Source organism: Camelus bactrianus, chromosome 31, assembly GCF_048773025.1.
Source record: "Camelus bactrianus isolate YW-2024 breed Bactrian camel chromosome 31, ASM4877302v1, whole genome shotgun sequence".
NCBI classification, from domain to species: domain Eukaryota; kingdom Metazoa; phylum Chordata; class Mammalia; order Artiodactyla; family Camelidae; genus Camelus; species Camelus bactrianus.
In genome coordinates this window covers 11,468,200-11,491,052 of record NC_133569.1, presented here as the reverse complement: position 1 = coordinate 11,491,052, position 22,853 = coordinate 11,468,200, and the positions used below count along the sequence as shown (strand labels likewise).

Genomic DNA, 22,853 nt, shown 5'->3' with positions numbered 1-22,853 from the left:
CCCAGACTCAGCTACCCAGCAGCCCAGCCAGGGGGCCTCACGGGCCAGAGGCGGCGGGCAGGTGGGGGGGGCAGTCACAGTTTCAGCCTCCTGCCCTGGCTCTGTCTAACGGATCGTCTGCTCAGCGGTGTGTGTGGAGGGAGGTGACAGTCCCAGGTTGTGCCCCGGCCCTGGGCTGAGGGGCAGGCTGACAAGGAATCACCAGGGGCTCGGTGCGCCGCGCCAGCTCCTCCAGGTGCTCTACCATGTTCTTCTTTGTGATGATCCCCAAGACAGTCCTGAAACAGACCACGTGATGCAGATAACTGCGCGAGAACTCAAGCCACATGCGCCTCCAACCACACCCACAAAGGAGAGAGAAGATTAACACGTGAGCCAACTGTAGGAATGCTTTAGCGAGCTTTAGAAATGCTGTGAAGTCCCAGGTCCCACTGTGCAAATTCTCCTGACTTGCAAAAGTGGCTTGATACTCTTTTTAAATACTGGTGGGTGGTTTGCCTTTTTAAAATAAAAATCAAAATGATGAAAGTTACAACGAAGGTGCCCACAGAACAATTACAGAAGAACAGTGTCAGTGCACAGCTCGAAGAGCCTGACACGAGCTTCGTCCTCAGCGTCCTCTCCTTAGAGGAAGGCGTCTCTCCAACGTCCCCCGCATCCCCCGCGGCGCTGCCCCCATCGACCTCCGTGGGGAAAGGCGGCAGGAGGCTTAACCTTCTCCGGTTCCGCCACCGCCTCCCGCCTATCAAGAGACTTAAGGAACCGCTTGGACTTAACTATTACTTGGAGTTAAACAACGTGCACAAAGTAAATGAAGCAGACCAACAGCGCTGCTACCTCCCCTTCAGGACCTGCCCCGGGCTGCTGCTTAAATTAGCTGTTTATGACGGGGGCATAGTGACTTTCACTCTACACTTTATGTCTCAGTTAACCTATCACAACATCAAGCAGGATGACAGACACTCTCACGAGGACACTCGAAAATAACTCAACTGCTTCGGGCTGTTAAAACTAAATCCTGGTCACTGGTCTCATAACAGGGAGTGAATCCAACTACAATATATGACAACGCAGACAGTGAACGTCGAACACCCTGAAAAGCTTTCGTCTAAACTCCGCAGCCCACGTGGCATGCCCTTCAGGGCAAGGGGACAGCTCTGGGACCTGGTGCCGTCATCTCCCATGCTGGCCCCACATCCCCTCCTGGAACGTCGCAGGGCTTCACTGAGTCACTTATAAACCGTCACTCAGGGTGACGCCTGAGGGCGGGCGGGATGCAGGGAGGGGAGGGCACAGGAAAGGCAGAGCAGGCTCTGTGCTAAAGTTTTCTCGTCATAAAACCGCATCCTGACCCTCAATAACAAAGACAAACGGACAGTCCTCTCAGCACGGGACAAATCTCCTCCAGAAAGGCCCGGAAAATGCACCACATAAAACATCCCTTACTCAGGAGCTGCTATTCTCTGGCTCGGGGAAAGCAAACAAACACAAACCATTAAGCCACCTGCACTTGCAGCTGGAATCAGGTAACGTGAAAATCTTGACAATGAAGTAAAAAAATTCCAGTTTAAATCTTACTCATTCTTTTCTACCCAACTACATACAGTGATTAATCCCAGTTAATATATTAATAAGCTCCGCTGAACTGTAAGGTACACACTGAGAAAAGTCATGGATTTATTATTAAGGATAATATGGCAAATTTATAGATTCATAAAGTAAGCTTTGCACTTAAAAAGAAACAGCCCTAAAAAGAAGGAAATACATCTATTCCTCTCTAGTTTCTGGAGGAGTGAGATTTGAGAATAAGGGCAGATTCAGCGCAGCTTTATTTATTTCAGAAGTGCAAGGAAAAATCAGTGCAAAACGTGCCCCTGTGAAAACTAATTTACTGTCTCGCTGGGAGCGGGCGGTGCTGGAGGAGGACCAGGCGCAGCCCGGCACCTTCCCAAAGTGCACTCCAGGGGCGCCGGCCCCGGAGCTCTTCTGCCCCCTCCCTCCCCAACACGGGTGCATGTTACACAAGCCTGGAAAATTCTATTCGCTCTGAATTCGCCTCATCTGGGAAGTTCCACAGCAAAGGAACCTCGACTGTATCTGATCCAATACTTTCCAAACTTGAATGGTCACAAGAGCCCTGAGATGTGGTGAGATTCTGCTAATTAGAACACAAAACGTGAGGGGTGGTTACAGTTTACAGAACCCCCGTCCCATTTTCTCCTTCCATCTCAGGGTCTGGACTCCTCGAGTCTCCTTCCCCCAAATAGTTATTTCCCACCTCTAAGGACCCAGTATGAACTATAAAATGTGGACAATTATCCAGAACTGTAGACTCTCCACCGAAGTGCAGAAGATAATGATCTCTCTTCCTTCTATTTTCCTTGAAGGACAGAAATAAGGAAAATATAACCAAGGCAAATAAACACATTTAATTAGCTACCCCGCCCTAATTAGCTACCCCCTCCGGTCCGCCTTACTCCTTTCTAATCTCCCTGCTGCTGAAAACCCGGAAATCAGGCAGCAGAGTGAACAAGGGTGGCGAACCTACAGCCTTGTGACCACACTGTGACAGAGCGTGACATTCACACTGCTACCATGTGAGAGGCCAAGCCATGCCGGGCACCGAGAGCAACACAAAGCAGGTCAAAGTTCACAGCTTCTCAGCTTAGCTTCAGACCAAGCCGTTTATGAAGAGGACCCAGACACCAGGAAAGCTTTGTGACGAGGTCCTCACTCCACTTGGCACGTACTTAGTAAGGTTTTAAACGGTGAAGTCTGGCACTGTTACATTTTAAACAACGTCAAACGAAAGACGACAGTTATTTTACCACATGCGTCTCCTCTCCCATCAGCACCTGTGTATCTGACAAACCCACCCCCTGCCCTTAATCCTAGGCTTTCTCCCTGCACTCATGGCATTTTGTTGTACCCAGTGTCACCTTCACCAGTCAGCAGAGCGGAAACCTCCACGCGGACCCGGCCTCCCAGCGCTGTCTGCACTCCTAACCGAAGACAGCTAACACACTGTCCAGGAAAACAGCAGGAGTCGGGAGAGCACAAAGAAGGGAGACGGGCCCCAGCAGTCACCCACCACACACATCTAACCGCGGCGAGAGATTAGGCTTTGAGGCTGAAAGGTGCCCGAGGCCCTGGGCCGGGACTCACTGAGCGCGTGACCGGGACAGCCCTCCAGCTTCGACACCACCCTGCGAGGCAGGGACCCCGGCTCCCCCTCTGCAGAGGCACCGCGAAGGTCACCGAGAAACACGAAGGAGGTGTGCTATCAGCAAACCTCGTCCTCTCCCTTCAGAGGGTCACGTGTCCTTCACCCACACGCTCTGTATATGTGTTTAACTGCTGGCTGAATCCTCCGAGTGTGCCATGTTCCCGCACTACACGGGTGCAGGTCTAACCATCCAGGCTGCACGCTCCCCGGCCTGTCCCGCAGTACTCCAGCCAGGAGGAGCACAGCACGGAGGTGGTGTGGGCGCAGGGGACATCTGCAGGGACACAGCGTGCCACTGTGCAGTCCCTTCCATACCCGCCACAACTCGCCCCATTCCTACCCAGGAAAAACCAATGTATACGCCTTCAACATGTGTTTACTGTCAGCAGTTTACTTAAAGGGTCTGTGGATGGAGACTGCGGAAGAGAGGAAATGAAGCATCTGCAAAAGGCTGCTATCGAATTTACAAACTTCATTTAACCACGTCTTATCTCCCTCATTGCATGATAAGTCAAACAGTAAACAGACAAGTATTAAGGTCACCACTGGACTAGAAATCAATGTTCCAAACACGAAACCCCGTCTGGGCCACCACACGTCGAGGGGCCCCGGGACAGAGCAGCCCTGTCTGGCAGTTGGACGTCCCTCCCGGCCCCCTGTGAGGGTGGCTCCCAGGGCTGACCGAGCTCTCCCCCAGGGCCCGCGAGGCCCCCCACCAAGGGCTGGGCGCTCACCCGCTGTGGGTGACCAGGCACTGCCGCAGCCCCAGCTTGCGGAAGATGTCCACCACGATCTCCATGGGCGTGTGGTCCGTGACCGTGAACGGGCTCATGTCCAGGATGCTGCGGAGCTTCAGGGGCCGAGGGCTCTCTGCCGGGAGTGACGGCGTGTGCTGTGCGAAACACACGCGGGAGCTGCCCACAATGCCCTCCTGCTTCTTCCTGGCACTTTCTGAGAGACAGAGAGGACAGAGATCACCTCACAGGTCTCGTGTTGTCTGGTCGTGTTCAGGGTCACCTGCTTATTCAGAGATTTAAAAAATAAATGAATGCGTCCCAGGACCGTTGGCCCTTCATTTCTTCCTATCTTCCCAACTAACCAAGGAAACACACCAACTGAAAAGCCATTTAACAATTTCTAGTATTCGACAGAATTAGAAATCTACCAGTAACAAATCACCCTCAGGTAAATAAACTGTCTTTGGTATAGTTATACATGGGATCATTTTCTCTGCCGCTGTCCAGCTCTGGGGGAGAAGGACGCACACATGGAACATGGCCATAGCACCTGTGAAACCACGAGAGCACGGCTGATGACAGAAGCCTGCCCTGCGGGGAGCCGCCCCGTCCCACTGGCTGCAGGTCTGCGCCGCCCCTGCGGTCAGCTGCCCCCTCTCTCTCCCCCTGCCCAGCTCCATCGTCAAGTCCAGCGAGTCACGGGTGGGTCGGGGCTGTTGGGGTGCTCCCTGTGCGGCTTTCTGCGCTCCTGCCCGCTGCGCCCTCCCTCGCCTGCCCCCCGAAAGCAGGAGGATAAGGGGCGGGGGCACAGCGAGGGTGGAGGAAGCAGAGACCCCTACAAGGAACGTGCAACAGGCAGCTTGCTTCTACCCTGAGTCAGCACGAACGCCACACTCTGGGCAGACAGGGCGCTTGTCACACGAACATACTTTCAACATGAACTTTGCCACAGAAACATTTAAGCCAAAATAACGAGCGTCAGTCCTAACTCGGCAGACGACGTGGCTCAAACACACACTTGTCACTCCCCGACCTTGAGAGCCTGCTTTAACTTGCGCTGTAACGCGCTCCAGGAGGAAGGCACTAGGGGAGTTCTCGGCTAGAACTCACTAAGCGCCTTAGGAGCGTGATGAACGCGTGGAAAAGCCAGCCTGTCAGCAGCTGCCATCACGATCTCCCACAGCGCTCTCAGCGAAGCTGCTCTCGGCCTGCACAGAAGCACACGGCCAGCCCCTGAGGATGCGCAACAGAAGCGCCCTCAGCACGCGTGACAGCCGTTCTGAGTTACAGCCGAGCCCAACCGTCACTCGCAAACACCTTGGAAGAACACACGACCCCATTAATGAAAATATGTTGAGAGACTGTTTAAATAAACATTTAATGATAAAACAACTTCAGAAAGTTTTTGAAAAAAGTTATTAATTAACCTAATTAATCCATCTATGTATCCACTGGAATGTTCCTTCGATGCACAAGGCGAGAGCACATCCAGCCTGTGTGGGGTCTGAGGACACCACGTTCGTGTGAACACAGGAGTGACTTTAACAAGCACGTGTAGCTGGACACACTACGTGCCAGGGCACCTGCTAGATTGGCCTTGTTTTTGAAAAAAGTTTTTAATGCCATTCAAAGGCCTTTGAAGCAGAAAACATCACCAGAGCTTTCTGTTCTGACAGGATTCAGATTTAGACTTTTTCAGGTGCACGTGCAGACAGCCCCACCTCCAGGGGAACGGGAGTGGTTCTTTTCTAACATCCAATTTCATAAGGTAAATGTGAATTTTACTTCTAACCTTTAATACAAAATCATCTTTTCCCCACTATAGTTTAAGGTTTTATTCTTCCTGTTTATATGAGTATCAAGGACTTAAGTTCTGAAAATTCATTAAAAAAGCAAGGTACGCAGGCTGTCCCCTTCACTGCTGACTACGAGCACCCTGGTAGCGACAGATTCCAAAAACATCCCCAGGGATCCTTTCCTGTGTTAACTTCAGAAGGCAAAAAAGCTTCTATGTTCACAAAGGGTGTTCCAGGGACTGAGCAGGTGCAAAGCCCACCCGAACTCTTGCAGAGAGGAGGGAAGGCAGGTCCACGGACTGCGGTCCTCATCACCGAGCCAACGCCAGCTCTGGCCACAGGATAGCACGGCCGGGGGTGGGACACCTGCACTACGTCTCCCAGGCAAAGGGCACCCTGAGGAAGGGGGCCTGTCACCGCGCCACAGCCTCTCTCACCGTGTTCACACGTCAGCCGTACCCAAGGTCACATCCCTGCAAAGCTCACAGCTCCAGCACAGAAATGGAAACCAGCAAGGGAGCCTTTATACCTTCAGGTGGAAAACAGGAAAGAGGATCCAGCTCACGCTGTAAATACCACATTAAATACAGGCTTCATTCTAAACCAATCTGTAAAACATTCAGCCTTGCTTTTAGGTCCAGACAAAAAGCAGGAGGAACATTTCCGTTTGCGCTAAACTTTCACACAGTGAACTGTCATTCACTGCTGCGGAGAGTGCATGGTGCAATCCGAAAACACCTCACTAAGCGACAAACGCACCTCTCTGATCCAACAGTCCACTGCCAGGACCTTCCCACAGGCGCACACGGGCACAACGACCACTGTGTGAGGTTCTCAGACTTACGAGGCGGCTGTTTTTATCACAGAAAAGACTGCAAACGTCAGCAGGAAACAGGTAAAACACCACGACGCAGCCCCTGGTACACCGCCCCACAGCGTCCTCTACTGCGTACAGACGAAAGGGGGAAACTACACTGATCTGGAAAGATGTCCAAGAAAAGGCTGTTTAGTGAAAACGCAAGACAGAGCAGCATGTATCAGACTACATGATACAACTTGTCTACAAGGAAAGGGAAAAGCACACGTACTTACCACAGAGCACAGAACGGCAGCGACCGAAATCCACGGAGCCAAGCAGACGGCTGCCTGTGCGCAGGCAGCCTGGACCCGGCAAGGCCACGGGGGTTCCTCATTATATACTTTCAATCGTCTGTTTCTGTTTGTTTTTTTTTTTAATTGAAGTATTGATTTACAATGCTGTGTTAGTTTCTGGTGTACAACATAGTGATTCAGTTATACAAATATTTATATATATACTTTTCATATTGTTTTTCATTACAGGTTATTACAAGGTATTGAGTGTAGTTCCCTGTGCTGTACAGTAGTAGGTCCTTGCTGTCTCTCTATTTTATATAAAGTTGTTTGTATCTGCTAATATCTTTAATCTCCCTGAATATGAACTATGTCAATGTACTATCTACACACAAACTAAAAAAAAAAAAAAAAATTTAATGAAATAAAAATGCAGTTTAAAAATAAAAATGGGGGGAGGGCATAGCTCAAGTGGTAAAGCACATAGATGCACAAGGTCCTGGGTTCAATCCCCAGTACCTCCTTCAAAAAAAAAAAAAAGTCAACTTAATTGCCCCCCCAAAATAAAAAATTAATTAACTAAAAATAAATAAAATAAATTGGGGGAAAACTGTTCTCTTAAAATCTTGCGTTTTCCCATCCCTGGACACGGTACATATAGCTCACTATTTATTCAAGCATTTTTTTTGTCCTTTAATAAAGTATTTTATATAAGTACATAAAAATTACATATATTCCACCAAACCTAGTGTACAGGGTCTATTTTTCCCATTCAAAAATGAAAACTTCACAGAATATATGTTGGTAAATATTTAAGGTATGTTAAAGAAGTCATCATGGGACTAACCACTCTGACGACATGATTTGCCACCTCACGTCTGAAGCAAACCTGCTCCCTGACACTGACATCTGCTATCCCAATATTCTATTTCTCAAGACACTAACGAAACTTTTAAAAATATATCCACAGAATCAATGGGAATATAGGCAGTTCTTAACTTCACCATTTTCTTCTTTATCTTTTAAAAACCTGGGCCTTTTCTTTTAGACATATGTAAATTCCCAAACTCTGACCCCTTTTGTTCCTTCCTCATTTACTATTAAACCTGAAAGCACAGTCTCCTCAGACAGGAGGGTGGCCCCGGGCAGGGCTGAGCAGCCCCGGAACTCAGCCTCACCACAGCCACAGCAGCCACACTGCTCGCCCCCGCGGGCACCTGCCAGGCCAGCACCTCAAGCAGAACCTGGAATGATGCAAAGTCGTCCAAAGCTGCAGTCTTTTCCTGAGCTCAACTGGACATTCCCTGTAGGCTCTTCTCTCTCCCTTCCTCTTTTTGCTTTAGCAGCTCTTGTAAACTGAAGGCTTCCAGGCTGATCTGAGAAATACTCCCACCCACACCATCTAGTCCCCGCTCTCCAAATGGCACGAGAACTGAAGTAGTTCAGACCACCTGCAACAGCCACAGAGGCAGCTGGAGGGCGGGGACACGCTGGGGCATGACCTCGGGGACCGTCCAGGGCTCAGCATCCCCTACCGCCCAGCAGGGGCACCAGGGCAACAGCTGATGGGGACACCCGCAACTTGGGGCTTTCGGGGGTCCATCAGACTGTTCTGCTGGCCCCCTCGTCAGCACTGCAGGGGTACAGGGGAAGGACATAAAGAATTCTGGAGGACAAAACTGGCTTCCTCCTCAGAAGTTCAACTTCTCTCCAAGAAGTCGCACAGCAGGGCTAACACCTTCAAGCTACACTTTCAGGAAGGTCAGCACAGAGCACAGCAGGACTCACAGGCTTTCCCAACCTGCGTTTAGCCAAGAATACAATCGCAGTGATTTTTTCACTTCAAACTAGGTATTACAAGTTAATATTGTAAATCCAAATCCAAACACTGAAAAAGCAAAAACCCTGTGAATCTGGTATGAAACAGACCAAAGATGATGGAATTTTCAAAAATTTGCATTCAAATGAGCCAACTTTATTAAACACAACAATCTATTTAGCTGAATGCCCGACACCCACTAAGGGCTTCTAGCACGTGCTATTATGAATACTGTCACCTTTACGAGACTTATTTATCTGAGCCAAAAGAGAAAGAATCGGACTCCAGTCTCTGAGAACAATGCCAAATCAAAAGACAAGACTGCATCCAGCGGGAAGGCAACCCACGGAAGTGTGGATCCCTTTCCTGAAGGGATGTGAAGCAGACCACTCGCCCCACAAGCCCAGCCAATCACACTGCACAGCTTCCCTTCCTTCCAGAAACCCACTGCACACGCGCGCCCACCCAGCCAGGCGCCGGTGCCGACAGACACACGCAGGTGCAGGCAGGCGCACACGCACGCGTTCCCTCAGGAGGGTACCTATTGCGATCGTCAGGTCTCTTCGGAGGGCAAACCCCACCAGCCTCTGGGACTCCCTGGATGTTATGACCGGGAAGCCGTTGTAGCTGGTCTCGTTGATCAGGTTTTCTATGTCGTCCACCGTCATGTTGTCCTGCGTCAGGACAGCCAAGGGAGGGTCGCTCCTTCGCGGTCTCATGACGTCAGCAGCCAGTGTGGTGTGTGTGAACTCTTCCTTCGCATCCAGGAAAGGGTATCCGTTTAGTCGGATGTGAGCTTCATAAATGCCTTCCCTCCCAAAGGCATCTCCAACCCATTTACTGGTCATCACTGCGGCCATAAGGGGGACGATGTACTCCAAGCCTCCGGTGAGCTCGAAGACAATCACCACCAGGGAGACCGTCATCCTGGTCACGCCGCCTGCAAGGAGCAAGCACTGCAGGTCAGGGGGCAGGACCCTGCGGGGGGGCTTCTGTAGCAGGCGCTCACACACAAATGGAAAACAGGACGTAGTGAAAGGCAGCATCGTTATTTAGCAAGATCTGCAGGAACACCAGTCTCCCGTGTTCAAACACGGAGACCATTAGACTAACATTTCAAACCGGCCAACCTCATACAAAACAGAAACGAAAAGTCACAGCTGACCAGCTAGTACACTTTGCCACTTTGGTTTCCTGCGTAGCAAAGACACTTTCTCCCCAGGAAAGCTTACTGTTAGTTCTTAGGACTTTGTGAGGCACATCACAGCTCATCTGTTTACTACCAACTTACAAATTAAACTCAAGTGGGCAGAATATTAAATTAATATGTTTCCCTCCCCTAAATCTTTTCAAAATGAGTAAAATATTCTGACGTGTGATTTATGTGAACAGTATAATATCCCTTCCCTTAGAAAAGCGCATCTAAACTATTCAAATTGTCCACCCAAAGCACCACCCAGAGCTGCCAGCTCCAGGCTGAGGCCTCTCCACCTCCTGCTGAGCGTCCCGTGTCTCCTGCCGACATGTCTTACATGCTCGTCTCATTTTCCAGCTGTAGGAAGACCCTGAATGACTGACTGTCGCAGAAACCACCACACACTTAAAACCAAACCCTCTTCCTCCCCAGAGAGCTCCCCCAACCCCCGGACCCCAACGCTGGGCCCCGCCTTCCTCCCGACAGCCTCACGGCCACAAAGCCTGGTTCACCCCCCTCCTTTACCCCAGGTCCAGACTCTCACAAGTCCTACTGACTTGCTCTGCAAACCCTCTACCCAGGGTCCCTTCCTCACCATTACCAACCCAGCGCAGACACTCAAGACTCTGCTCCTTAACTTCGTGCTTTTATCTCACCTCGCTGACGGCAGGCCCCAGCACCTTCCACCCACTTCACAAGCCGCCTTCCCACGTGACTCCTTTCCAAGTGCGGCTCTCACCCTGCTGCTCCTTTGCCCAGAAACCTGCCAGGGCTTGTCAGCTTACACTGCAGGAAGCTTGAACTCTTCCTCTCTGTTTCTAAACAAAACCAGAAGGGAGAAAGAACCTACTGTGCATTGCACATCTACACCACACCACGGATGCCCTCGTCCGTTTACAAAGGCTTTTGACTTAACCAAGCCCTCACCTCGCCAGGCACTGGCGCTCACGGCTCTGTATGCGTGTTATCTCACATGATCCTCGAAAACACCCGTAGGAGAAGTAGCTATTATTTGCACTTTAAAGGTAAGAAAATAAAAATAAACAAGTAAAGGAACCTTCCCAAAGTCATCGCACTAAAAATGGCAGAGCCACAACAACCCCATCACAGATCCGACCGACTGCAGGCACAACTCGTCCCGACATGAATCACTGCCTTCTCAGAACCCGGCTCCGTCTCCCCAGTCCGACTGTCTCTCCCCAGTGTCCAGCGCGCACTACTTCAATACTCTCACAGGTTCCTCAAAGCTCCATGAACACTAAGTGTGCTCCTACCCAGTCCCTTTCCTTCATGTCATCACCCTCTTCAACAAAGCCACCTCCTCTCAGTTCTACTGACCCCTAGAAGAAAGCGCACGTCCCAGCCACCCTGAGCTCTCCCTCTAGGTCCCCGCCGAGGTCACAGGCACTCCCAGCTGTCCCTGGCCCTCCGCACTGCTCACACCACGCAGCCAGTGCTGGTCTCATCTCCCCAGCACGCCTCTCGCCGAGGGTGGGCCCACTCTCGCATCACTCAGCGCACGCGCACAGCACCGCACAGAAACAGGTGAGCACCTGCTGCTCTGGAGAGAAGGGCTCTCCCATCACTTCCACTGGATTTTACTTAGAAGATCAACAACTTCTTTACCCAACTTTGACTCACTGAACAAAACTAAGTCAAAATACCAACTGTAATTAAATACTACAGCCAAAGTTTAGCTGATGTTTTAAATACAAAAATAACTATCTTTCACGTCCACGAGAACAAGAAATAGACGATTAAGAAGGTAATGCAGATCCCTGGCTTTTCTTGGCTCACAGTGACTCACCGCAGAGCCAAAGCAAAGGTGCTCTGAAGCTCTGCTGGAACGTGGGTGAGCCAAGGTGCTTGACAAGGAGAAACAAAACCTCCCTGGACAGGAGCCAAACGAAGCCTGGTACTGAGCCAAATGTGGTACTGAGATGTCTTCTGTCATGAAGCGTCACGTGATGTTACAAAGGTATTAACTGTTAAGATTTTCGCAGTGACAGGCAGGATGATGCCACCCACATGCATCTGCACCCCCATTCCTTAGGGAGGGGCCACCACCTTGGTTACAGCCGAGCACACAGACCCCGACTCACCTAAGCACGCGGCGGCGCCCACCATGGCGTACAGGCCGGGGGTGATGCAGTCGGCCCCGACCTCGCACCACTCCTGGAAGATGAACCAGTCGTGGTGGTAGTAGGCCAGCTGCTCCACCGCGATGCCCACGATGCGGCCGGCAATGGCGCCGACGGCCATGCTGGGGATGAACAGGCCCGACGGCACCTGTGAGGGAGACGCTGGTGAGGCTGGTGCTCAGGGTAGGCTCCCAGCACAGGGAAAGCACGGCGGCCCTGGACAGTCCCACACACTCACATACCAAGTAATAAGCAGCATTCTTGGGCCCAGAGAGAAGGGACTCCAGGACTCCTCGTCCTTCAGCTCGGGTTTCTGAATGCTCACCCCTTGTACACACGCACACACACGCGCACGTGAAATTATCAGGAGGACAAGAGCTGTTCCTGGTCCAACCCAGTGGGGGCATGAGCTCGAATGCAGACCGTGGGCAGGAGGCAAGGCCAGCGCGGAGGGCACGCTGACCAGCACAGGTCACAAACCAGCACAGGACACCCAAACACAAGGGCTCAAAACCTGCGTCTCCCTCCCCCCCAGGAAGGCCCCGCAGCCCCCTGGGGCCCAGGAAGCCGACTTACAGGGTCCATGCATCGCACCCGCTCAGCTGAGCGCTCCACCTGGGCTTGCTCAGGAAAACGGTCAAACTTCGAGGTGTTTCTATTATTTAACCCTCATGCCCAGGGGACTAAGACAGGACAACAGACAAGAGAGACCGTACTTCACAGACTGACACGGCATGGGCTGGCTGAAATGAAGCCGTTACCCACCGGCTACACCACGGACGACTGGTCCTGAGCGAGCGGCAGGGGTCACACCGACCGCAGGTGCAGCCATCTGGAGACCAGGGGCCGCTGCCATCCCACCCCATTCACATCTTGACAATCGTGCAGGAACTACCCTGACTGGCAAATCACTAACTAAAGATCGTCACTCTCCTGAGTTCAGGAGCAGCTGCGTCCCAGGGCACAGCTGGGCCTCGGAACAGAGCAGAGGCTGCAGGGCCCTCAGGCTGCCATCCCGCGACATGTGGGCAGAGCACGGACTCCACAGACAGCCACGTCCGAGTCCCCGGAAGCCCACCGTGCTGCACAGCCTGGAGGGATTCTGGCAACAGCAGCTGACCTCAAACAGGAGACCGTCCCAGGTGACGTGGGTGGGCCCAAAGTCATCACAGAGGTCTTACATGTGGGAGGATTTAGGACTAGTGTCAGAACGCGGAGATAAAACAAAGACTTGACAAGCCACTGCTGGCTCTGAAGATGAAGGAGGGGCCACGAGCCCAGGACCACAGAGGCTGGAAAACTCAGGAAGGCCTCTCCCCCAGCTCCTCCGGACACCCTGACTCCAGCCCAGTGAGACCCAGCCCGGGTGTCTGATCTCCAGATCTAAAACAAACGTGTGAGACTCGTGGTGAGGGACTCTGGCAGCAACAGGAAACGGGCGTAAGTGGTTTTAACCACGATCATCAACTCTGTGCCCGCCCCCTGGAAGTCGAGTGTGCATCCATCCCCCCACCCCCTCGGCCTCTGTGACGGCACAGACGGAGGCATGCTGCGGGGCATCCCTGGCTGGGGTGGGAACAGTCCTCTCCAGACACTCGCTCTTGGAATCCTGAGCTGTCATGTGAGGAATCCACCAACCCTGAGGCCACTGTGCAGGGAAGACCAGAGAGAGCGAGTGGGGGAGACAGTGCAGTAGGAACCCAGATGGTCCCCCACCTCCCCAGCGTTGACCCTGCTTGGCCCAGGCACCTGACACAGCCGTGTCTGGTGACAGCACATGAGGGGCCACAGACAGAGCATGCCCAGTGAGGCCTCCCGGTACAAGAAGCCAACACCAAGAGTGCAGTGAGCCAGCGTTACCCGAAGTGGAGAGGTTTGGGGTTAAGTTGTTACAAAGCAAGATAACATACTCAACAATAGATCAAAAAACCCTTTTTTCACTATTTAAAATGAAACACAACAGGTAAACTTTTTCAGTCTACACATATGAAGCAACCATCTTTAGATGAACATTTCAGTTCATGGCACGACTACTCAACCATCACCCAGCACCAGCCAGCACTCACCTTGATCCCGAAGGTGAACACCGTCATTATGATCTTGAACACGAGCGCCAGCCCTAACTGCCATATGGCTGAATACACTCCGAGGCCGGCGGGCCGGTCTGGAATGTCATCGACGATTTTACTGGCGTTCATGTCGTTTCTGTAGTCACAGAGAGAGGAGGACTCCAGGGGCCCGCAGTCCGTGAAGAGCTCCTTGATGAGCTCACTGGTGTTGAGCCGGGTGTACGGGTTGGGGAAGGCTATCACGGCGGTGATGGCCGCGACCACGATAACTTCCAGAACAGGGTACTTCCCAAATCTGGTGGACTTGCGCCGCCGACACCAGGCAATGTTTGCCCGAATGAAAAAGGCTCCCCACAGCCCTCCAAACACCCCGAGGAGGATAAAAGGAAACAGTTCAAAAAGGTACCAGGGCGTGTGGTACTCCACGTAAAAGAGGACCAGGCGGCTGTTACCAAAGGGATTGATGGACCTCAAAACAAATGCCGCCACCAAAGCAGCAAAAAATGACCTCCATAAAGTCTTCAGAGGAAAGTAATAGCTAACCTACAACAAGGAGAAGGAGGAGGAGAGTCAGTGCTGCAGTTTTTACAAGGTGCTTCTGACACGTTAAACCTTGAGTGCTGAACACCAGGGCTCTAAACTTCACTGCAGCTAGAATTTACGTGTAACAGTTATTACCATGGTAAGGAAAATACTGTTTTATAGCCATTCTGGCTATCACATCATTACACAAATTCACAGTATCAACTGATTACAAATGTCTAATAATTATTTAAAATACCTAGTGCTGTGTTATTTTCAAAGTGAGTTTCACCCCCAATTCAATCACAGTAGTTAAGAATAAACGTACCATCAGTAACTCCTGCTAGCTTACAAAGAAGTACTTAATTTTCCTCTTCTCTGTTAGGGCAAAAGGAACACAAAAAACCCAGGGAGAAAAGTACATTTTAAGCCATTCCTAAGTCACATTTTTTTTTTCTAAGTCACATTTTTGTATAAAGGTGTAAAAAGTCTTAAGCACCAACGAGAAAACAAAAGATATTCCACGTGAGTGACTAAAATTGTTTCCTTAAAATCAGTAACTACAACAGAAATAATCACACAAGAAAAATTTTAAAAGATGACTTAGAAACTGATTAAAAACTTTAAAATAAAAACAAGGCTGTAAGTTAGCCAATAAGGATTGTTTTAAATATTTTCCAGTAAGTCAAATTCATTTCTGCCTATTTTTATTTATGTCCACAATGGTAAAGTTTAAACAAGTATTAACATTTGTATATGAATAATAGTTTTAAAAAGACTTCTCTCAAGTAAAGAACACATATATATACTTTTTATGTAAGAATGAGTGAAAAATAACTCTGAAAACAAATCTGTAAACTTAAAAACAAAGTCTGTAACTATGCATGAGTGGGAACACTGGAAAGTGCGCCACAGGACGTCTGCCAACGGTAACGACACAGAACCGTGACTGCTGGCTGCTTTCTCACCTACCTCCTCCAGGCTGAAAAGGACTCCTCCGATCGGCGCACCGAAAGCTACAGAAACACCTGCAGCCGAGGCAGCGGACAGCACCTGAAAGAGGACGTGGCCTATTTCACAAGTGCTGACAGACTCACGTGCACCAGGCCACACTCCACGTGTCACTCAAACTCTCAAAACGCCGCTTCTGAATTTGACTCGCATGTCTCCCTTTTCCCTCCTGACCCAAAGGTAAATACTTCTTCTAATAAGATTATTTTTCCTCCTCTGCTTTAATTGAAAGGTCATTCATAGAGTCAATATTCAGCCAAAACGTCTGTGCGAGATACACCAATGTAAATAGGATGTAAAGAAGAAAAGGCAATGAACACAGACAATCAAGATGTTTACTTGTGAAGACCAGTGGAGAGAGCGTAACTGGGTGGAGGGGATACGCTTATTTTTACAGAGGGTGTCATTTCTCCAGATTCCAGAGCTAACTACCCCGTCGTTAACAATTACTCTATTCCTAACCCTAGTGAAATATCCAGGGACCTGAAACCTCCTGAGTTTCCCCATATTTTCAGCACCCTAGTCCTCTGAAGAGACCGCTATCTTAAGCACAGAAAAGCCTCACCTGAACGAGGAACCACTGCCATGCCCGGGCGCATTCCCACCACCCAGAAGCCCCCCGAGCCACCGCCACGCCTGGGCGCAGTCCCACCACCAGGAAGCCCCCCCAAGCCAGTCACAGGAAGAAAGGCCCAGCACCCTGGGTCCTGTCTCCAGCTCCATCATCCGCCACGGGGAGCTGCCCACCTCCTACCAGTGGGAAGCCAAATACACACAAAAATTCACTGGGCATCTATTTGCCATGACTCTTCTAAGAGTTTACTCCTGTGACTACTTCACTCCAGTAAATATTTGAGGCTACCAAAGCATTTCCTCAATTGGTGAGTTTTTACACCTCTGAAATAGAAATTAGAAATAAATTACATTAAATTGTAAATGTTAAGAGCACGAACCCCACAGTCAGGCTGCTGTTTGGTAAATTAAAAATGAACGAATACTTGTTTTAATTAAATTGTACCTGGCTGGACAGTGCACACTGGGAGTGCTAATCTGGGAGAGCTGAGAGAACAAATTTAACGTACTATTGTTTTTTTTGCACAGAACTGCAGACAACACATTTAATCGAATTCTCTGATTCTACATTTAACATAATAGAATTTTACAATCAAGCCAACATCCACATACCTATAACTCACACACGTTTTAATCTGTTTCATAAGTATCTAAGAACCATTTAATTTAAAAACGTTGAGTGGGCAGAAGAAGAAAGCCAAAATATGAAGCTTAAATGCTTCCAACTAACATGTAAACTCCAGTCATTTACATACCAAGGCGACAGAATAAGGTTAACGTCATAAACATTACTAACCATCACAGTGTGTACATTAAAATCTAGACAAATTTAACTTCTATATTTTCTGATAAGTTATTTTTTGTGCTTACAATAAATAAATAAAAATTAAAATCTTTTACCCCCAAAATGTCAAGGTACAATAGCAAGTAAAGGAACTGAACCAGGTAGACACATGCTGGAGGACCGCCTTAGCCACCAACTTGCCACGTTAGAGCCAGGACAGTTTTAGGTGTGGTTCTGAACACACACACACACACACACACACACACACACACACACACACCCCTGGAGAAGGAGGAGGAGGGGGCGGGGGGGAAACAGTGGGTGAGACTCCCCAGTCTGGGAGAAGCAGGAGCGAATCAGCGGCACACGTCACATTTCAGAGCAGGGGAGGCGTGAGGCAGAGCAGAAGCAAAGGGAAAGACTTCTGTGAAATTCAACTGCGACCAATGGACACCTGCCGTCTGCCTAAAACTTTCCTAAAATACAGGAGCAAATGAGCAGCACTGGGGACGGACTGCAGAAAGATGCTAGAGATGACTTAAAAAAGAAAAAAGCAGCACAAACGATTCTCACTTTAAACTTTAAACCTGAATACAGAGTTTATCCGAGAAGGAGAGAGTGAAACGTGATCTTTACACTAGGAAACTCCCCTGATGTGAGTCTGTGTAACAGACATTTATCTGCCAAAAGACAAGACACTTACCTCCCTTTTCTTAGCTTCGTTTGTGCTGTACTTCGGAAAGAGGTAGGAAAAGATATTTCCGCAGCAACAGGCAACGTGCACCAGGGGTCCTTCTTTTCCTAAACTCAAACCCGAGGCCACAGCCAGTACTAACGTGATGGTTTTAATCATTAAAGTCCATTTTCCCAAGTAACCTCTGATGATGAATCCACTCAGAATAGTTTTAATCTACAAAGGAAGGATCAAGGCAGCTTAATTTCCTTTAAGAAACATAAGAACTTAAATTACTCTCGTCTTATTCATCTTGCAAATTCTGGTGCAGATGGAACAACTCATAATGCATTTTTCAAAACCTTGAACAACTACACTATATAGAACAAGTCTGCATGGTACTCGAATCCTCTCTCCAAGCAAGGAGAGAGGGCAACCCTATCTCATGAACAAAACTGCAATGCCAGGCCACGTTAAGGGGATACGGGCTTTAACACAAGTGGCATTATTCACAGAACCAACAAAAGGTAAATCTGAATATTTCTGTTGCAGAAACGTAATATAGTTCGATACATTTCGGACATTCTGTATCAGAAACAAAGATATTATGCCTTCTCAGAATACTGTAATTAAGTGTAATATTTTCCTGTATCAAGGACGAGTGACAACTGCTAAATACTCCATAATATTGCTCCTTATTAAAGATAAACTTAAAAAAAAAAGATAGTCTTACTATAGCCTTAAAAATCACTAAAATTGTTTTTAACAGAAATGCACTAGAAACAGCTAGCAACTTGTTTAAGACAGAAAAATTAAAAAAAAGAAGAAATTAATTCACTTTATATTCAATCCTAAGTGCATTCTTAGGTTACTGTTGATAGAAGACAAAATCCAAAAGTTTGTACTATTGACCACTATGATCATTTATTTTAAAGTATAAAACAGTTATAAATACTGTCTGCCAATTTCAAGGATTATTAACTTATCTAATTAAAACATAATTACAAAAAGAGGATGAATGTATTCAAATTCAGTTCCTAAGAGCAAAACATCAATGCATTCATCAAAGAACTTTAGGCTGCAAGGTATTTTGCAGGTTCTTGGTGTTTAACTGAGTCTCTTGGGATATTTGTTTACTCATGTGTTGAATCAGTGGTGAGAAACAAAAAGTCAGCCTCCACAGAAAACGATGAAATGACCATGGGGAAGAATTTCTTTCAACAATGTCTATCATCAGCTTACATTTTAAAAATTTTCTTTTTCATATTCCAAACAAATCACTCCCCTAGAAAAGCCACTGCCTTTTCCCCCACAGGCAAGAAGGTAAGCATCACAACTACTCAGTGTTAATGACACTGAACACTGCACGGCTTACCTCTGGAATCCCAGAGCCACAGGCATACGGAGCAAACACCTTTACCAAGGAGACGGCGAGGAAGGCGAAACTCAAGGCCCAGAAGATGTACATTATGTAGTTCATGATGTACGAACCAGGACCCTGAAAAGCAGCAGGATGAACTCATGAACTGGCACCGCTCACACAAGCGCCTGCCACCTGAGTGGCTCGGGTAAAGCCTGTGGAAGGCTCCTGGTCACGTCCACGATAATGAAAGCTTTATTTGAACAAAATATTTAAGTAGAATCCAAAAACATATTTGTAATGATACCAAAGAGACAATCTATTTAATATTTCTCGTAGCTTTTTTTCTGATCCCTAAAGCCTTGTTGCCAAGAATCTCACCTCCCTTCAATGCCTTCCCACCCACAAACCACTTTCCGGAAACCATCAGTAAAGACAAAACTGCTGTCACACGCAGACTTCACGTTGCTGCAGTTCTGCTGAGGATGGAGTGAGAAACAGCAACTGCCCATCTCACCAGCAGGTACATTCTTTTTGGCTCTAAAATTGAGCTATAATAAAATTTTTAAAGCATGTCCATATCAGATCATATAACTATATATATATATTATATAATATTCTAACCTCTAAACTGTTCTTCCCTACGGAACATCAACAATGGTTAGACAATCATCTCAATACTGCAATGCCACAAAGAGAAACCTAGGGGTTTCTGCCAGGCATCTCCAGTCAGGAGGCTACGTTAACTAAAACTTCTGGTCATTCACACTTCCCGAACAACCGTGATGGAACACGTGACCCAGCTGCAATGCGCTGCCTCCACGTGAACCTTCTGTGAGTGCGCGGACCCTCCCGCACGTCTTTTCCACGACAGGAAACACATCTTATGCCGCAACGCAGCAGACCCGGGAGCGTGCAGTCAGCTAACACAGGCGCTTTTGGGAGCACGTGCACGTATTTCACTTGCTGCCCTGTACTCGCACATTCTCCGCTCTACCCCAGTACATGTCTTCCTTTTTACCCTTTACTGCTGCTGCAGGCATCTCACACGTGATGAATTCTGTAACTGCGTGCACTGGGGACTCACTTCACCGTGTCGACAACTAATGCACCTGGAGACAGAGCGCGCCTCACCTCCGCCTGACCGATGATCAGCTCAGCCCATGTCGTCCACTGGGGACACTTGTCCCTCTCCTCGAATGTCGTCTCGTTGGACCCCCAGCAGCACTGCTCGTGGTTGTACCACAGCGCGCTGAGGCACACGCCCTCCTTGAGGTCGGTCATCCAGTCAGCAGCGATGTCTATCAGCCCAGCCAGCGCCCCTGGGGAGAGAGGGCGGACGCAGGGGTCAGGTCCTTTCCAGGGAGTCAAGAACGACCAGGTTAAAGGGGTCCAGGAAAGCTGGGGACCCCCTATGGATAAAGGGCCATGACGGGAATTCTACACAAATTTAAGAATTCCTAATCTTTGTTATAAATAAGTTTATATCACTTTGTTAAAACCAAATAACTCATCTTTAAAATAGTTATTTTTTGTTTGAAGTTAAAACTAGTTACATCATTCAAATTCATGGTGATTTTTAAAAGGTGTCTGAAAGATAGTGAAACATCTTCCAGAGACAGCCACCTGGCAGGAAGGTCTCAATTCCAGCTGTGAAGTCAGAGTTTTTACTAGTGTGTTTCAGTCCGAAACCCAATTCACAGATTGACAGATGATGTCAGTCTCATTAAAACGTAATGTCCATTAGAAATAGCTCGTGGATCTCACGGCAGTAATGACTTACTGTGACAGATGATCAGTTCTCTTCCTCTAACAGAAAACCAAATATACCAAGATCATCTTACGAGCAATACAAGAATACACAGATCTGTGGTCAAAATCTAGGTCCTGCTCATGTGAAGATCAGTGGGTCAGACAGACGGTGGCCAACGTCTACTCGCTGCACAGGTTTCACTTCCCTTGAGTTCTGCACGTCATCTCCCCTGGTGGAGCTGAAGGTCATGAACACCGTCAAAGCTTCAAGTGTGTTTTCAGACCTTCACCTGCCATCATGTCCCCCACAGAGAGCCTTGGCAGGCGCCCTGCAGCTCGGAGGTCAGAGCATGGGCCCCTCCAGCCCCACGCCCTCAGTCTGGTCACGCACCCTCTCCATGCTCAGCCCCTCGCTGCCAGACTGAGCCCAGGGCACGGCCATGAGGTTTACACGCACAGAGAGCACTGCGTGAGGCCCGGGAAGCACCCAGCATGTTCTAGCTATTTATTATGGTGTTCACACTGAAAGTACTTTACTGCTGATCATCTGGCCCAAACCACCTATTTTACAGGTAAAGAAACTGAGCGAGAAAGAGCAACCGAACCGGCCAGACACGTAAGGGACGCGGCCGAGAATACAACTTGGAGCCTCCTGCCTCTGAGGATTATGTTTAAGAGGATGCGTTGAAGAAACAAAACAAATGCTTTTAAAAATCCAAAGTACTTGAAAAAGCTGCAGTTAGGAAGGGAGAACTATTTACTCTCCTGTTAAACAAAAAAGGATTGCATTAAGAATTCCCTTTACCTGATGCCAGTCCCGTTAGTGTCACCACGAGCCACCCTGACCACGCGTCACACAAGCTCTTCGTCATCTCCCATGCTGACTCTTTCTTCTTGCTGTTGATCTGAAATTCGAAATGTTCATGTTTCATTTTTCAAACTATGAACAGAAGCCACAATTCTAGAATCTAACAATTGCCTCAGTTACTACACATGGAACAGCACTTTCTAAAGTAGGTAACGGGACAGGCAAGTCTGGGGCAGAATCAGTGTCAAACAGCTGCCACACCTGCAAACCAGACGACAAGCACCCACCCAGAGACCTGCATCTGTAACAAGAACCTCAGAACTCGAGGGCAAGGGGTCCACAAACCACATCAAGTCCCCTGGTAGGAAGAGCTGAGTCCAGGTGTGGTCCAGGAACCAGGCAGGTTGAGTCTTCCCCAGCATGTATCAAAGGGCCCGGCACCAACCCAAACAAGCTTCCCACCCCCAGTCAAAGCTGGAATATCGTGGACATTACGAAAGACAAGCTGTGCTGGTCACACCGCCTCAAATATGTTTAAGTCCACGAGCGCGTGAAGACGCAGAAACAAGACCCTCCCAGGCCCACCTGGTGGCTGCTTGGGAGCCGCGTGGTTTCACCTCCTCCCTCCCTCCTGTACAATTCAAACCTGAGGGAACCCCGCTAACGGGTGAGGGGAAGGCTCTCTTACAGAAATAGTCAAGCTAGTAAATAAAACGGGAATGAGAATTAGATTACCACCATTGCTCAAGATGCTGAAATAAAATATCTGAAATGATACAATGTTGATCTGCCTCAAAGTAACCAGGGTAGGAGGACTACAGGTTAGGCAGGAACAAGCACTGAGAAAGTTTTTTCTTTTAATTTGACGTTTTAAGAACAACAGTAAGAACAGCTCCGTGTAGAACTTCCCAGCTTCCCAAGGGTTTAGGCTGATACAAGCACACACTAAAGGGCTGAAAATGGTATCTGACCTCCCTAGGGAGAGAGGGGACGCATGTGAAGAGCTGGGACGCTCACTGACTGCTTCACGTATGGTGAAGTTACTTGCAGTGTTTTCCAGGGCCGTGGACTACTTACAAAATCAGAGAAAAAAGGGACGTGCTGTGGTTTCTTTTAGTTTCAATTTTCACTAAAATTTTCTGAACACGGTGTCTTACGGACCCTCTCACACCCTCACTTCAGAACACAGTCAGACCCTCCCTGATGTGTCCGTGACTCTCAAGTTTCATCTTCCCAAGTACAACTGCGCTCACCTACCAATCACACAAGACACGGGGCGTGCGGTGTCTGATTCA

At 48.8% G+C, this 22,853-nt stretch overlaps 1 protein-coding gene across 8 annotated transcripts in view; it reads right to left on the bottom strand.

The window, feature by feature from the left end:
• CLCN3 (chloride voltage-gated channel 3) overlaps nt 1-22,853 on the bottom strand; it is a 68,015-nt gene that overhangs the window by 4,102 nt on the left and 41,060 nt on the right. For 4 of the 8 annotated variants that reach the window (XM_074355642.1, XM_074355643.1, XM_074355644.1 and 1 more), the window contains 10 exons: nt 21,556-21,655; nt 20,133-20,320; nt 19,014-19,136; nt 17,669-17,875; nt 15,570-15,650; nt 14,073-14,618; nt 11,968-12,154; nt 9,212-9,610; nt 3,961-4,177; nt 203-278 (listed from right to left, as the gene is read on the bottom strand). In XM_074355642.1, coding sequence (XP_074211743.1) covers nt 203-278; nt 3,961-4,177; nt 9,212-9,610; nt 11,968-12,154; nt 14,073-14,618; nt 15,570-15,650; nt 17,669-17,875; nt 19,014-19,136; nt 20,133-20,320; nt 21,556-21,655 — 2,124 coding nt within the window. The remainder of the gene's footprint in view (nt 1-202; nt 279-3,960; nt 4,178-9,211; nt 9,611-11,967; nt 12,155-14,072; nt 14,619-15,569; nt 15,651-17,668; nt 17,876-19,013; nt 19,137-20,132; nt 20,321-21,555; nt 21,656-22,853) is intronic. The other 4 variants (XM_074355648.1, XM_074355649.1, XM_074355650.1 and 1 more) reach the window with 3 other exon arrangements.